The 14,587-nt window shown below is 41.7% G+C and overlaps 1 protein-coding gene across 4 annotated transcripts; it reads left to right on the forward strand.

Moving 5' to 3' along the window:
• The first annotated feature begins 766 nt into the window (after nucleotides 1-766).
• rab3il1 (RAB3A interacting protein (rabin3)-like 1) lies at nucleotides 767-13,910 on the forward strand. Of its 4 annotated transcripts, XM_072672282.1 has the most exons (12): nucleotides 768-803; nucleotides 1,803-2,101; nucleotides 4,688-4,880; nucleotides 6,522-6,617; nucleotides 7,023-7,100; nucleotides 7,191-7,418; nucleotides 8,989-9,117; nucleotides 9,212-9,324; nucleotides 10,146-10,169; nucleotides 11,268-11,367; nucleotides 11,568-11,634; nucleotides 11,766-13,910. In XM_072672282.1, the coding sequence occupies exons 2-12, from the start codon at nucleotides 1,893-1,895 to the stop codon at nucleotides 11,849-11,851; spliced, it is 1,323 nt and encodes a 440-aa protein (XP_072528383.1). In that variant the 5' UTR covers nucleotides 768-803; nucleotides 1,803-1,892; the 3' UTR covers nucleotides 11,852-13,910. The 4 variants fall into 4 exon arrangements, with proteins under 4 accessions (XP_072528384.1, XP_072528383.1, XP_072528385.1 ...); XM_072672283.1 differs by lacking the exon at nucleotides 10,146-10,169 and having other exon boundaries at nucleotides 767-803; XM_072672284.1 differs by lacking the exons at nucleotides 768-803; nucleotides 1,803-2,101 and adding an exon at nucleotides 4,024-4,291.
• The last annotated feature ends 677 nt before the right edge of the window (nucleotides 13,911-14,587 follow it).

Below are 14,587 nucleotides of genomic sequence, written 5' to 3' on the forward strand. Positions count from 1 at the left end.
TGGTGCTCTCTATACTATGAGCTAATGTACTCTATGTAACCTATGAAACCCTCTCGCCGCCACACCACACACACAATACACTGATCACATGAAGAGGCAGTATCAAAGCTACTCACTGTGCGTAATGAAACGAAGGTTGACAGCCTTCATGAGTGGTAGTGTTGCGAGGGATACAGGAGAGGAAGAAAAGAGGGAAAGGGACGCCCACACCTCCGGTCACTTGACGTGTTAATCTCTTTAAGAAACAAAGGAGCATTGTGGGGACGTGGTAGTTTAGTAATCTGAGCAAATCTTTAGCTGAAAAATAGCACAGACACACACACACATACACCAACAAGACATAATTTATCCCATTCATCAAAATATAATAGGAGTAATATTATGCAACATCCAGGGCTACCAGAAAAAGCCTGAATAAGCTGTGGACTGTGGTGCTCATTTATTATACTGACTGAGGTTAAAGACAATGAACCAAAAGTGAACACTGGCCCGGCTGTAATGCAGCTGGGCCAAAGCATCTAGCACCACCTGGTGGAGAAAATGCCAACTGCCCACTGGCCCAGTTTAGTTACTCATTAACCCATGCCTCACCAGGGAGGTCCAGAACAGCGAACAACAGGGAGAAACTTCGGCTGCCCAGTTGTCCCATAATCTCTTTTGTACTGGGCAAGCCGTCTGGATGTGAATGCTGTTAAATAGGCCCTGCCGACGCTCTTATATCACAGTTATTCTGCAAACATTTATTTGGTCAAGATATGAATTGGAGTTATTGAATAATCCATATCAGCCTTGTTCATCACAAGGTAAGTGGATCCTGTGATCTTTCCTTTAAATAATGTAGCTTTTCTGTTAACCTAAAGGTGGGACCAATTTCTGCTCTGAAACAGGCTACGACAAAATGCATTCTTTTAACTTAATGCATTCAGTTTTCTGTTTTTCTGTTCTCCAGCGACAGTGTAGGGCTGTTAATGAAAGGCAAAAGCAGAATGCATATGCAAAATGTGCCTTTACACCATGTTTTGCATGTTATTGTCCATGCTTAGGGAGGCAAAATTGGTTGGGCACTTGGTTTTACAGTTATGTCTTATGAGGCTGATATGCTGTGGTGTGTTTCCCTGCGCTTATAATGCAAACACATTAACAGAGAGGACTTTATGAGGGTCAAAGAGGTGTAATGAGACTCAGGCAGGAGTTGAAAGATTATCTACATGCAGCCAGAACACTGCATACTGCAATGACCTGTTTAATTCGTCTACATAATTAAGAGAAAAGAGGTTCTAGCGTTTTTGAAATTGCTCCAAACAGCAGGACAGCATCAGTAACATTTCAGGAATGTTCTCTGGAATGTGTAGAAGTGTCGAAATCATGTATATCTACAGGGAAACTGTATCTGCAGAACCTGAGATGGCTAAGAGGCTAAGTCTTAAGAACAAAGTACAGCTAAAAGCACTTTGTGTTCTGAACGAGACAAAATAAAGATTAACCTGCACTAGAGTGAAGAGAACAGGGAATCATCAATGGTCCATGGCCTATTAAATCACCCGTGAAACTTCAACTTCAACTGCAATCCTATGGTCGTTTGTGGGTCTGGGAAAAGGTCTAGAGAACGTATGGCTTCACATGTTTTCATCTAGGTGAATGTGTTGTCGATAAAAGCCACTTAAGGGGCATGTTCTAGTTCCAAAAAAACCACTGACTTGACATTGAACTTTACAAGTAATATAACTTGGTCTGAGTTATACTGGTTTGACTGGCAGTCCAGTAAAAGACAGTGGTAGTGACCACACTGTTATCTTTGTGAGACTGCATTTAGGCACAGCAATGGAAGCCAGTACCCAGAACCAGAGACCCTGACAGACACCCGGGGCTGTATTAGTACTTCTTACTGGACAATGGATGCCTTCGAGGGGATTCATACTGTGCAGCTGTCCTCCTCTCCTCCACTGATGACCAGATCAAGTCCAGGGTATGAACTGCTGGTAACAGGCAGCTCCGGAATAGCAGTCTACTCCTCTCATACATTTTTCGCAAAAGATGACTTTTCGGATTGCCGAAGAAGCAAGCACAGCAGAATCAAAGAAGAGGAGTGTCCAGTTGGAAGGTATGTGTCAGCGGATGATGTGGTGGGGATGTGAATGTGTATGAGGCAACAGTAGAACTGACTAACCAGGACACCTAGGTGGAAGAGGCCCTAAAGGGGTACAGACTATAAGATAAGATAAGATAAGATAAGATAGTCCTTTATTAGTCCCGCAGTGGGGAAATTCCCAGTGTAACAGCAGAAAGGGATAGCAAGACACTCAGTTACAAAAATTTGGATAAATAATTTACACTATATACACAATATAAATAAGAATTAAAAGAGCAATAACAATACTATTTACAGCAAAAGACTCTTAATTGCACATGGGGGGGGGGGTATTGCACATAGTATTCCTTGAACATGAACATGTGTGTGTAGTTAAGTGTGTGTGTATGTGGTCCGCTGGGAGCAGTGCTGGTTGTGCAGTCTGACGGCAGCAGGAATGAAGGACCTGCGATACCGCTCCTTCACACACTTGGGGTGAAGCAGCCTGTCGCTAAAGGAGCTGCCCAGTGCTGCCAGAGTCTCATGCATGGGGTGGGAGCTGTTCTCCAGCATGGATGCCAGCTTGGCTGTCATCCTCCTGTCTCCCACCACCTGCACTGGGTCTAAGAAGCGCCCCAGGACAGAGCCGGCCCTCTTTATGAGTTTGTCCAGTCTCTTCTTATCTGCCGTCGAGATGCTACTGCCCCAGCAGACCACTCCATAAAAGATGGCAGATGCGACCACTGTGTCGAAGAACGTCCTCAGGAGTGCTCCCTGCACTCCAAAGGACCTCAATCTCCTCAGCAGGTAGAGTCTGCTCTGGCCTTTCTTATAGAGAGCTGCAGTGTTGACTGACCAGTCCAGTTTGTTGGTGTACAATTTTTTTAGGGTGCATGTCATAGAGAACTGAATGTAGAATATAAGCATTATTATATATATTATTATACAATATATATATATATATATATATATATATATATATATATATATTATATTATAAGCAATATTTTTGTTCACTTCTCTGTCCATACGGTTAATATTTAAAAACTGAACCAGAAAGAATGACTGATTTGGAATTTGTGAAATTAGGTCCACTTACGTAGGTTATAGGCTCTGTAAATTTAACTATGTCTGTCATCACAACTCTAGTACATCCCTAGTACAGCCCTAAGACTAATAAAGTCATTCATTTGGCACTGCCTAAAGAAATCCTATTGCGCATTCAGCAGTCATATAGTAGAATGGTTTTCTGCTGAGCCCCAAATTGGCATGGAGGCTGTTTCTATTGAGGTGTGCCCACATGATAATATCTTGATAATTAGATATATATTTGATAAGATCAATAATAATATGACATATATTACATATGAAGTATATTAATATATAATTGCCACAAGATAATTTTGTAAACCTCAGTATATTACCTTATGTCATCAATACTACAATTACGGAGTTATGCATATAGTATTTTGTGGCCTCAATGTATTATCTTGTGGCCACTAGAAACTTAATTCGTTAAAAACAACCAACACGCCACTATGGTGGCACCATAGTTTTCGCTGTATTACTGAGCATTTTGTTTTGTATTCTGTTAATAGATTAATGTCCGAAAAGTGTCCATTTTCTAAAGACTGGATCTTAAAGCAAACTGAATGGTTTAGATGGTTTTTGTCTCCAACCCGAAACATAAGCGCTGGCATGTCAGGATTTCAGGATTTCAGGATTTCAGGCAAACAAACCAAAGTTTTTCAATATGGTCGAATAGTTATTAATATTAATAGTTATTAATAATAAAAATGACATAATATTAAACATGAATTTATTGAATTTATATGAAGGATTGTCTTCAGTAGTATTGCGCTTCTTCCTGAAGGCAGTAGTGGAGTGTGGAGGCGCCTGGGCGTCACGTGACCTGTTTACAGCTGCCTCAACACTTTTCCTCACAAGCTCAGCTGAGGCGAGCGAGCAGAGCGGGATACACACAGCCCCAAGTCTGGCTCCTTTTCGTGTTTCGCTGGGACTGCCACTCGTCGCTGAGGTTTAAGCGGCTGTCGAATGTCCTCAGTGCTTGTTTGGCGTGTTGTTTGGGTGGACACTTCTGAGGAAGAGCCGGGGTTTGGCGGCGTTTCTTGCCGGAGCGGATGCTGCTGTGGCGGACTGAAGGGAATCGTAAGGGTGGGGACCCGCTCTGAGTGACATACCTCACCGAAAAGTGACACGAAAGTTAGGATTCCGCCTAAATGTAGAGATTGTTGTTGAGATTTCTGTTTTCGTTAGTTTTACTGTGCAGTTTGTTTTGTTGTCTCTCATGATCGTAGGCAGTTTGCAGCGTTTTGATTAGTAGGGTATGGATGAATCCCAAATGGCTCCGTGCTCCCTACGTAGTGCACTACAAAGACAGTGTGATCTAGTAATAGTTCCACTCATACACTCATGCACTTAAATAAACTACTTGAAAGACATTTGGGATTGAGTGTATGGCATTTTTAAACTGCTAGGGTTTAAAATGAGGTGCATTTTTCTCCCTCAGCCGTACTAATCGCCTCTTATTTGTGGGATTGGTGGGTGTGTGGCGAACAGTCAGAAGTGAAGTGATCAGTTCCATTCTTGTCTCTGCAGGTTGATAGATCTGGAACCTGAGCCGGACCCTGGAGTAGTGGTGAGAAGAGGGCAAGAAGAAACTATGCTCCAAGAAGAGACTGGGGCTGAAGGAGGAGACACCTACAATGTGTCTCGCCTGCGGAGCTCTTCTTTGGAGATCAGAGAGAAGGGCACAGAATTCCTCAGAGAGCAGCTGGACGCTGCACAACAGGTGCTGTGAGCAGGCACTTGTTTATATCCATGCAGTACCATTTGGGCCTCTCATTAGAGTGGTGCTTAAGTCTAATTGACCGATACCTGACACATCTGCTGCACCTCTTAACTCTACTTCATTCTATTCCCCTCTATTCGGTTCCACCGCATTACGCTCCATTTCACTCTGTTCCCCTCTATTCGGTTCCACCGCATTACGCTCCATTTCACTCTGTTCCCCTCTATTCGGTTCCACCGCATTACGCTCCATTTCACTCTGTTCCCCTCTATTCGGTTCCACCGCATTACGCTCCATTTCACTCTGTTCCCCTCTATTCGGTTCCACCGCATTACGCTCCATTTCACTCTGTTCCCCTCTATTTGGTTCTACTGCATTACGCTCCATTTCACTCTGTTCCCCTCTATTTGGTTCTACTGCATTACGCTCCATTTCACTCTGTTCCCCTCTATTTGGTTCCACCGCATTACGCTTCATTTTGCTCTGTTCCCCTCTATTCGGTTCCACCGCATTACGCTCCATTTCACTCTGTTCCCCTCTATTCGGTTCCACCGCATTACGCTCCATTTCACTCTGTTCCCCTCTATTCGGTTCCACCGCATTACGCTCCATTTCACTCTGTTCCCCTCTATTCGGTTCCACCGCATTACGCTCCATTTCACTCTGTTCCCCTCTATTCGGTTCCACCGCATTACGCTCCATTTCACTCTGTTCCCCTCTATTCGGTTCCACCGCATTACGCTCCATTTCACTCTGTTCCCCTCTATTTGGTTCTACTGCATTACGCTCCATTTCACTCTGTTCCCCTCTATTCGGTTCCACCGCATTACGCTCCATTTCACTCTGTTCCCCTCTATTTGGTTCTACTGCATTACGCTCCATTTCACTCTGTTCCCCTCTATTTGGTTCTACTGCATTACGCTCCATTTCACTCTGTTCCCCTCTATTTGGTTCCACCGCATTACGCTCCATTTCACTCTGTTCCCCTCTATTTGGTTCCACCGCATTACGCTTCATTTCGCTCTGTTCCCCTCTATTCGGTTCCACCGCATTACGCTCCATTTCGCTCTGTTCCCCTCTATTCGGTTCTACCGCATTACGCTCCATTTCACTCTGTTCCCCTCTATTCGGTTCTACCGCATTACGCTCCATTTCACTCTGTTCCCCTCTATTCGGTTCTACCGCATTACGTTCCATTTCACTCTGTTCCCCTCTATTCGGTTCTACCGCATTACGCTCCATTTCACTCTGTTCCCCTCTATTCGGTTCTACCGCATTACGCTCCATTTCACTCTGTTCCCCTCTATTCGGTTCCACCGCATTACGCTCCATTTCGCTCTGTTCCCCTCTATTTGGTTCCACCGCATTACGCTCCATTTCGCTCTGTTCCCCTCTATTCGGTTCCACCGCATTACGCTCCATTTCACTCTGTTCCCCTCTATTTGGTTCCACCGCATTACGCTCCATTTCACTCTGTTCCCCTCTATTCGGTTCCACCGCATTACGCTATATTTCACTCTATTTCCTCTCAGTTCTATCTCCCTCCACTCTATTTCGTTCTGTTCCACTTTGTTCTCTTTTATTCAGTTCTGTTATATCCACTGCTGTTTTATTCAATTGATATTGTCTCTCTCTCTGTAGGAGCTGAAGCTGAAGGGGGAGGAGTGTGAGCGATTGTCTCATGTGAGAGACCAACTGGAACAGGAACTGGAGGAGCTGACTGCCAGTCTTTTCGAGGTAAGCTTTTGTAGCAGAGTATATAATTACAGATGCACAGTTATGTGGCAATCATATTGGTTCCATTAGTTGCTTTTAAAAAATTTTGACAGATATTTCAATACGTGATGAAATATTAACCTTCAGAAGAGCAGAATGTTTAGGTGATGGTGAACAACGTCACTGTAGGATCTGCATTTTCTTCGTATTGATTGTTTTATTCATATTCATACTGCATTTGAAACAAAATGGATAGATTTATCTGTTATTCTAAGCCAGGTGGATTTAGTCCCAATTTCTGCGTCTTACAAAACGGGCAGATGCATGAATATGTAATCTAAAGCAGAAGAAAATTGTTAGTACAGGTGATGTATTTCCTATGATTATAATACTGTTACTCATGCATCCCTTGCATCACTTCTCCAGGAGGCTCATAAGATGGTCCGGGAAGCAAATGTAAAACAGGCAACGGCGGAAAAGCAACTGAAGGAGGCACAGGGCAAGGTAACTTCACTGCCATCCATTCATTCAATTTCCTCAACGCTAGTATTGCGCTAGTGTCTTAAACATATCACCTTCTCGTCCCTCTCTCAGATTGATGTCCTGCAGGCAGAGGTGTCTGCCCTGAAGACTCTGGTGTTGACCTCAACTCCATCCTCCCCCAACCGCCAGCTCCACCCACAGTTGCAGTCTTCAGGCTCCAAGGCAGCCTCATCCCGGCCCGGTAGTCACACACGCCACAAGAGTGCTACCTTATCTCTGCCTCAGCTCCAGTCAGAGCCAACCTCTGCACCTCCACACACCAGCCGGGAAGACAAAGAGGTATGCACACTCAGTCTTCAGTCATGGGTCTGGTGGCGGATGGGTTGCAAGTAGTAGACCTGTGCTTTCTTCTAGTATATACTTTTTTTTGTAGACCTAGACCCAATATTATCTCTTAATATTATCTATTATATTAACTCACTGTTGCCTCTGACCTGATATCTGCCTCTGTTCCCTCCTTAACACCCTCTGTCATGCTTTCACATTTTTGCTTGCTCTGTGATTCTTTCCTCAGATCACATGTTCTGCTTTCACTTCCCAACCTCTCTCATCCTTATTTCTGTCTGCCTCTGTTCTCCTCTTTCACTTATGCCACTTTCATCCTCTCTCCCTCTCTCTTCCTCTGCAGCATCTGCTCTTTTCTCTCTGGTTTTGTGATTTTACCAGCTCACTGTGTGAGTGTGTCCTTCTGGCCACAGCAGAGAGAAAGTACCCACTAATCACCAGGTAACTGCAGAAATGGGCTACAAAGTCTTATTCAACACATACAGTTTTAAGGTAAATGTTAGGGCACCCAAAATTATATTTATGTATGTATGTATTTTTTTTATTTATTTATTTATTTATTTATTTATGTATGAGAAGTAGTAAACACAACCTCTGTAGATAATCAAACATAGAAAGTATTGGTAGCAAATCCTGATGCACAGTTACTCTGTCTTTCTTACCCCTACGGCAGGAAGCACAGTTTGCAAATTTTTGTAGTAGCTAAAAGTGGACAATTTGACCCATTCTTTTTTGGCCTTTAGTTCTGAGATGTTTTTAGGTAATTTGAAAGAAGAAAACAGCTTGTATGAAGCAGTGTTATGCAACAATTGACATTTCTTGCCCCTGGGCTCCTCCTACAGTTTCAACTCATGATTTGATTCCAGAACTCATCTCGCTTCTCCAGCTGTTCAGTAGTATGCTCGAATCGTTGAGTTTGTGACAGTTGAGGTTCAGGTTCACTGTTCAGTGGAACAGTGCATCACCATCTTGACTCAACTAAACCACAATGGAGGTTCTTGGCAGTCATGTGGGGGTTTTGATTTGTCTTCCTTACCAGCTGTTGAGCTGTTATCTCAGATAGTTTTAATGGTCTTCCAGATCTCATCTTGATTTCCACAGTTCCCCAGAACTGCCATTTCCAAATAACATTCCGCACCACAGAAACTGTAAGCAGAAAACGCTGGGCTATCTTCTCATAGCCTTCTCTTTTTTTTTTTAGTTTTTCATGGTCAGGCTGTTTTTTCTGTTTGGTTGTATTATGTTCATAGACTGAGTGTTCATGTGTGTTTTTGAAATATTATTAGTAATTATTCATTTATTCTTTAAGCACAGGGAATATAGTGGGCATTGTAGTAATTTCCACAAAACAGCATTTTCACATGGATTGTTGTTGTCAAGCTGTCTCTTGTTTTAAATAAATAGTAAATAGTTTATTTTATTAAAAGGTTTTACACAGGAGCTTTACACAAACAAGAAACGTCCATCCTACTTCAGTCCTTTAGTCTTACTTAAAACCATAATGCATTATAGTTTTTAGTTATCAAACTCTTCACTTACGCTCTCTCTCTCTCTTATGTTGCAGCTGGACTCTGTATTATTTGCTGAATTTCTGTCTTGGAGGGAGGCTCCGAGTCTGGACCGATCTTCTGCCTTCATAAGCCGCATCTACAGGGAGGACATTGGGCCCTGCCTCTCCTTCACTCGCTCTGAGGTACGCAAATTTGTGTGCATATGTTTTGCATATGTTAGTTTACAATGAGTATTGGTAGAGATAACCTTTTTCCCACATCTCTTTCTCTCTGCAGCTGTCTCAGGCAGTTCAGAGCGCAGTGGAGAATAACTCTCTGACTATTGAGCCTGTTGCCATGACAACTCTGCCCATGGTCAAGGCCTCAGCTATTGAATGTGGAGGCCCCAAGTGAGTCATGTGCAACACACACAGTGTTATGACAGCACGTCTTTTCTCTCTGGCACTCTTAACAATTGCTTTGGCATTCTTTCTGAGCCGATCCTTGTGATCCTACCAAACCCGAGCCTATCTCACACGTTAACAATTTAAAATTATTAGAAACATTGTAGCAGAACTTTGTCTTGTATTTGACTCATTGACTCGCTGAAATCAAACTTTTAAGAAGGGTTTTGACTCAATGGTGCACAATAAAATCAAAGTTACTTTCTAGTACACATTTTTACCTGTCCCCAAAGGTGGCAAACTGGAAATACCTGAATTCAAACTGAAGGCACCACCATTCAGGATGCAACAAGTGTGCGACATGTAGTGAGGGCAGGGAACAACAGTCATTGTATAATCCTTCCGTTTTTTTTAACGCCTAATTAGGTTTTCATGCTGGCCACTGGATGTGTAATGATAGATATATTTAAAAAGAAAGAAAGATTTAAAACCTAGGATAATGACTATACATATAGCTATTCAAGTCATTTCCAGCACCATGAGTTATGAAAATCACAGAATGCCCATCACTAAAGGAACAGTGGCTATAATATATGTACTTTATATATGTACTTCAAATTTTGTAATCCAAAGAATCCTTTAAGGTATTTACATTTTGATTAATACATGATTGCTTACATTTTCCAATGCTATTGAAATTGTTACAGCCTTACAGAAATACTTTGTCATTTCACATATTTGAGGTTTTTAGATCACATTGTTTTGATTTGGGTCCTGTTTTATTAATCACAGTCTGATCACAGTTTGATATGGGGTTGTTTTCACAGCGGCTGCCGAGCGCCAGTAGAGACGTAAGTGACTTTAGAAGCTAACAATGTCCTGCCCTTCATGTCTAATACATTAACTAACATGCTTCACAGGGCCATTGCTACTTCAACATTCTTACCCTTTCCTTTTCAGGTTTTGGGTGGCATTTCACTCTATCCAGGCTTTTAATTTTATGCCATATTGTAACCCTCTGGCATTGTGCTTTTTTTTCTGTCTGGCTGTCACCTCATTTTTGATGCATCATCATGGATGATTCATTGTGGTTTGGTTTGTCAGCGGCTGATATGAGGCAAATACTTGCCTGGCTGTTTTACACCTTGCATGCGTCTGAATAGGATCTAAATAGACCAGGCAGGAATCCATTTACAATGTTCACTAAAATATGTTTCCAGTGTGACAAGATCAGATCAGATTTGCTTTATCTGCATAAAAAGCACACCAACATTAATTTACATTTTACTTCCTGTAACCCACTATAAGCATGGTTTGTCAGCTGCTTCTACCAGTGTATTGTACTCTGTTGAAGGTGCTCTAGAAAGTTAAACTGGCATAGTTGAATAATGAGTCTGGTACATGGAAGTGACAAACTGTGAACCTCAAACACTGTTGTCCCTTCATTCAAAAGAAAAGCCATCATAACCAAAACAGGCCATGTAACAAGACGTAACAATCTTGACTCATTACCCCAAAATTTACATACACCCACTAACAAAAGCATTTTGACCCACTCTGTAATACTGCCAGCTGTGGTCGACCTTTTAGCATGAGTGTGCACACACATACAAGCACATTCTGTTTGCATTCTTGTTAAATGTGGTCAAGGTGCTTTTGCATGATCCAGTGATGTTCATACCTCGCTTTTCATGTGGTCATATGAAATCTGAATGGGATGCTATCATTGAAAACACGTTTATGCAAGGTGTAAAGCCTCTCAGACTGAAACACCATAGGTCTTGCTTAACTCCACTAGATGTGTAGGAATGGGGTTGTTTTGGACTGGCTTTATACAGCGCTTGTGATCTCCACTCATTTATACAGTACAGAACTGAAGTGGTACTCCCTGTTATCTATTGGGTGATTTGTCAGCTCCTTAAACAGGTCTGTTTGTTTTGCTGACACAGGAAGTGTGCTCTGAGTGGACTGTCCCGGCCCTGCCGACATCGCATCAAGCTTGGAGATAAAGAGAGTTACTATTATATCTCTCCTTCCAGCAGAGCTAGGGTACAGATCTCTCCTTCTCCGTCTGTGTTTGTTTGTCTGTATTTGTTACCGTCACTAGCTCAAGAAAACACTCCAGCAAAACTTTACTAACTGCTTTGAGTTCACTTTGAGATCACATTACATTCTGTTAGCCTATTTAGGTCTACAACACATCGAGGCCTAAATTTGATATGCAAATGCTCTTGTTTCCTTCTGGCCAGATCACAGCAGTGTGCAACCTCTTCACCTATATCAGGTACATCCAGCAGGGCCTAGTCAGACAGGATGGTAAGTGTAATGTGTAATTCATGATGTTCTGAATAACTGGGTTCAGTATTCAGCTGTGTTCATTGTTCAAGTTCAAGCATTCAACTCCTGTTGCTCTTGCTCACATTCTTTCTCTGTCTCTCTTTTTCTAGCTGAGCAGATGTTTTGGGAGGTGATGCGTCTGCGGAGGGAAATGTCTGTGGCCAAGTTGGGTTTCTTTCCTACAGACGAAAGCTGAAGGACACCCGGACCATGTGGCCTTTTCGTACACGCAGCATTTTGATAATAGCAGTTGATCTGAACCAACGTCTGTTACGTAAAGAGCCGAGCAGAAAGAATGCTCCAGCCCAAAGCAGAATCGCAGCACGGTAGCAGAACAGCTCAGTGAGCGGCAAGAGCTACACATTCAGGCAGTATTATACTTGTACGTTAGTGACTAAACCAAGTAGACAGAAATGCCTCCATTGTCTTCCACTACACTCCAGACCTGCAGAACAAAAGCGCAGTTCTAATTGTGTGAACCTGGACTTTAAAACTGGGTTATTTGTGTTTGTTTGTTTGTTGTTAGCGGAAAAAGCACACATTCAGGTAACCAGACACAAGAACAGTGCCTATTTCTCACGTTCATCATACGCACAGTCTCGCAGGTAAACAGACAGATGCACACTGGTAGTGTTCCAAAGAGTTTACAGTTGTCAAACACTATTTGTCTCATTTTGATCTTGCTTATGCCCTAACAAGCCCTTCTTCACGTTCTCTACCATGGTGCACTACAAAAAGGTGGTGCATGAGATGCATAGTAATAGGAGGTAAATAAAATGAATAGGGGGTGTACAAAGCTTGTGGTGCAGTTTAAATGTTTTTATTTATCTGATATTTGTAAAATTTAGCAAATATATATGTATAATTGATGCTATACAATTATAGTTACTGTTAGACTGTTAGAAGGAATCCCTTCTTTCAATTATAAAGTCAAAACATTTACATAGGGGAATTTCCCAGACACAGATTAAACATAATTATGGGCTACATTTACAGTAAATTCAGTAGACAGTCAATATTTACTGTACTTTAGTCTGGAAAGAGGCGCAGCTGTGAAGTTGTGACCTAGTATTGTAACAAACTTGATTGTCTACCCCTCAGTATGCCAAATGATGTCAGTTGCCAATAATGATTAAATTGACTGAAAAATATTATAGATACACATATCTCAATTGAAATCACTGGGAATGGGACTCATTCACCAACCATTTGTAAGAAGAAAGTTATTCTTAAAGCCCACCTACACAGTTTTCACAGGTTTAAAAACACACCACAAATCTGATGTAGACTTTCAAGAACACATTTATGATGATTGGAAGATGTTGGTGAATGAGGCCTAATGTTACTGAAGCTGTTACTATTATGAATTAGTCTTGCAGAAGTTTACCTTATACAAGTGACCATGCTAGTGTGCGCCTGCTTTGCAGATTCATCATTCTGGTATAGAAACAGAGTCTTGTATAACGTTTATGCTGCAATTTATACCGTTGAAGTACCCCTTACTGACACTCCTGTGTGCATAAGCCATTTCAGCCAGCAGTGATTGCATGGATTCATAGCCATTTTTGTAATGAACTGTGGTGCACACTTGCAGTGCAGGACGGACCTCTTGTTGCGTGATTGACAATCAAACTGTCTTTGAGCAAAATTGGCTCCAGTGCAATATGTGTCCTGCATGAAGCCATGCACATTTTAATATTTGTTTAAAAGATTTAGTTGCTTCACTGAACTATGCAAGAAAAATGATTAGATTGAAGCTCTCGGTTCATGTCAAAATTGGAGCTCATTTCAGCCAATGGAATGTCGCCATTAGTTAGTTTGCACACCGCTCAATAGCAACATTACATTTTTAAATACCTGAAAAACTATTTTAAACATGTATTCAAGTTTACATAATCTAAACCTTTTTACCTTTACCTGTAAGCTAAACTGCCTCCGTAAGTGGATTTCAATGCAATAAAACATTGAATGGTCTGAATAAGTATGTTGTTCTGTCTGATAATAATTAGAGACTCTGGACTTTCAATGGGGAAAAAATTAATGACAATGTTTATATATGGCATGAACCTCTTACAAGGAAGGTAAGTAAATCAGTCCGTCTCACATATCTGTGTGTTTGTTTGGGTGACTTGAAGAAAAAGCCTGACTTGTATTTCTCCTCAAAAGGACAAGCCTGGAAATGAAGTCTGAAATGCTTCTTATTTGAGCCAAAGGGAGACTGACCGTGCAGAGAAAGGAAACTTGCCACGTCTTACTGTGAGCGGCTCAACAGGTTTCACAGAAAGCCGCAACAAGCAGGAAAGCATGAAAAGTATGTTTACTAAGTCAGCTCTTAAAGAAACACCCACATTTTATGAGGCACGACAGTCTATACAGAGGTAAATACAATACTGTGCTTCTAATCATCCTGCTTTGATGTGTGAGTGATGTTATGGTCCAAAAATTGTCAAAAATAATTATTATAATTTTTCCAACTTGGCTTACTGTCCCTTTTAAAACCGATGGATGTAAATGACCTCAGTTCTGGCTGTGTTAGGGTAAGCCCAACGTTGTGACTCATTCTAAAAGCAGCCTGGGCTGAAACACTCCTTGAAACTTCAGCTTGAGAGAGCTGAACTCACACATATGTAAATAAGGCTTTTGTGACATCACAAAAATGATGAATTCTGAACTTTTGAGGTACAGTTTCCATATATGGACTGTAAGGATGGTGATCGGTGATTGGCATGATTACATTTGCATACATACAACACTACAAATGTACTTTATAAAAGAGAGACACTTTTTTTTTTTTTACAGCCCTTTCAGTGTTAACCTGAGTCCAGCTTTATTGTGTAAAGGAGATATTGTCTTGGCCAAAGCTTCTGCTTTCCGCAGTGACCTCTAGAGGCAATTTCTACTGACCAGCTAAACATAACTTGATAAGTGCTTT

The sequence above is a fragment of the Salminus brasiliensis genome, chromosome 2 (assembly GCF_030463535.1).
Source record: "Salminus brasiliensis chromosome 2, fSalBra1.hap2, whole genome shotgun sequence".
Lineage (NCBI taxonomy): Eukaryota > Metazoa > Chordata > Actinopteri > Characiformes > Bryconidae > Salminus > Salminus brasiliensis.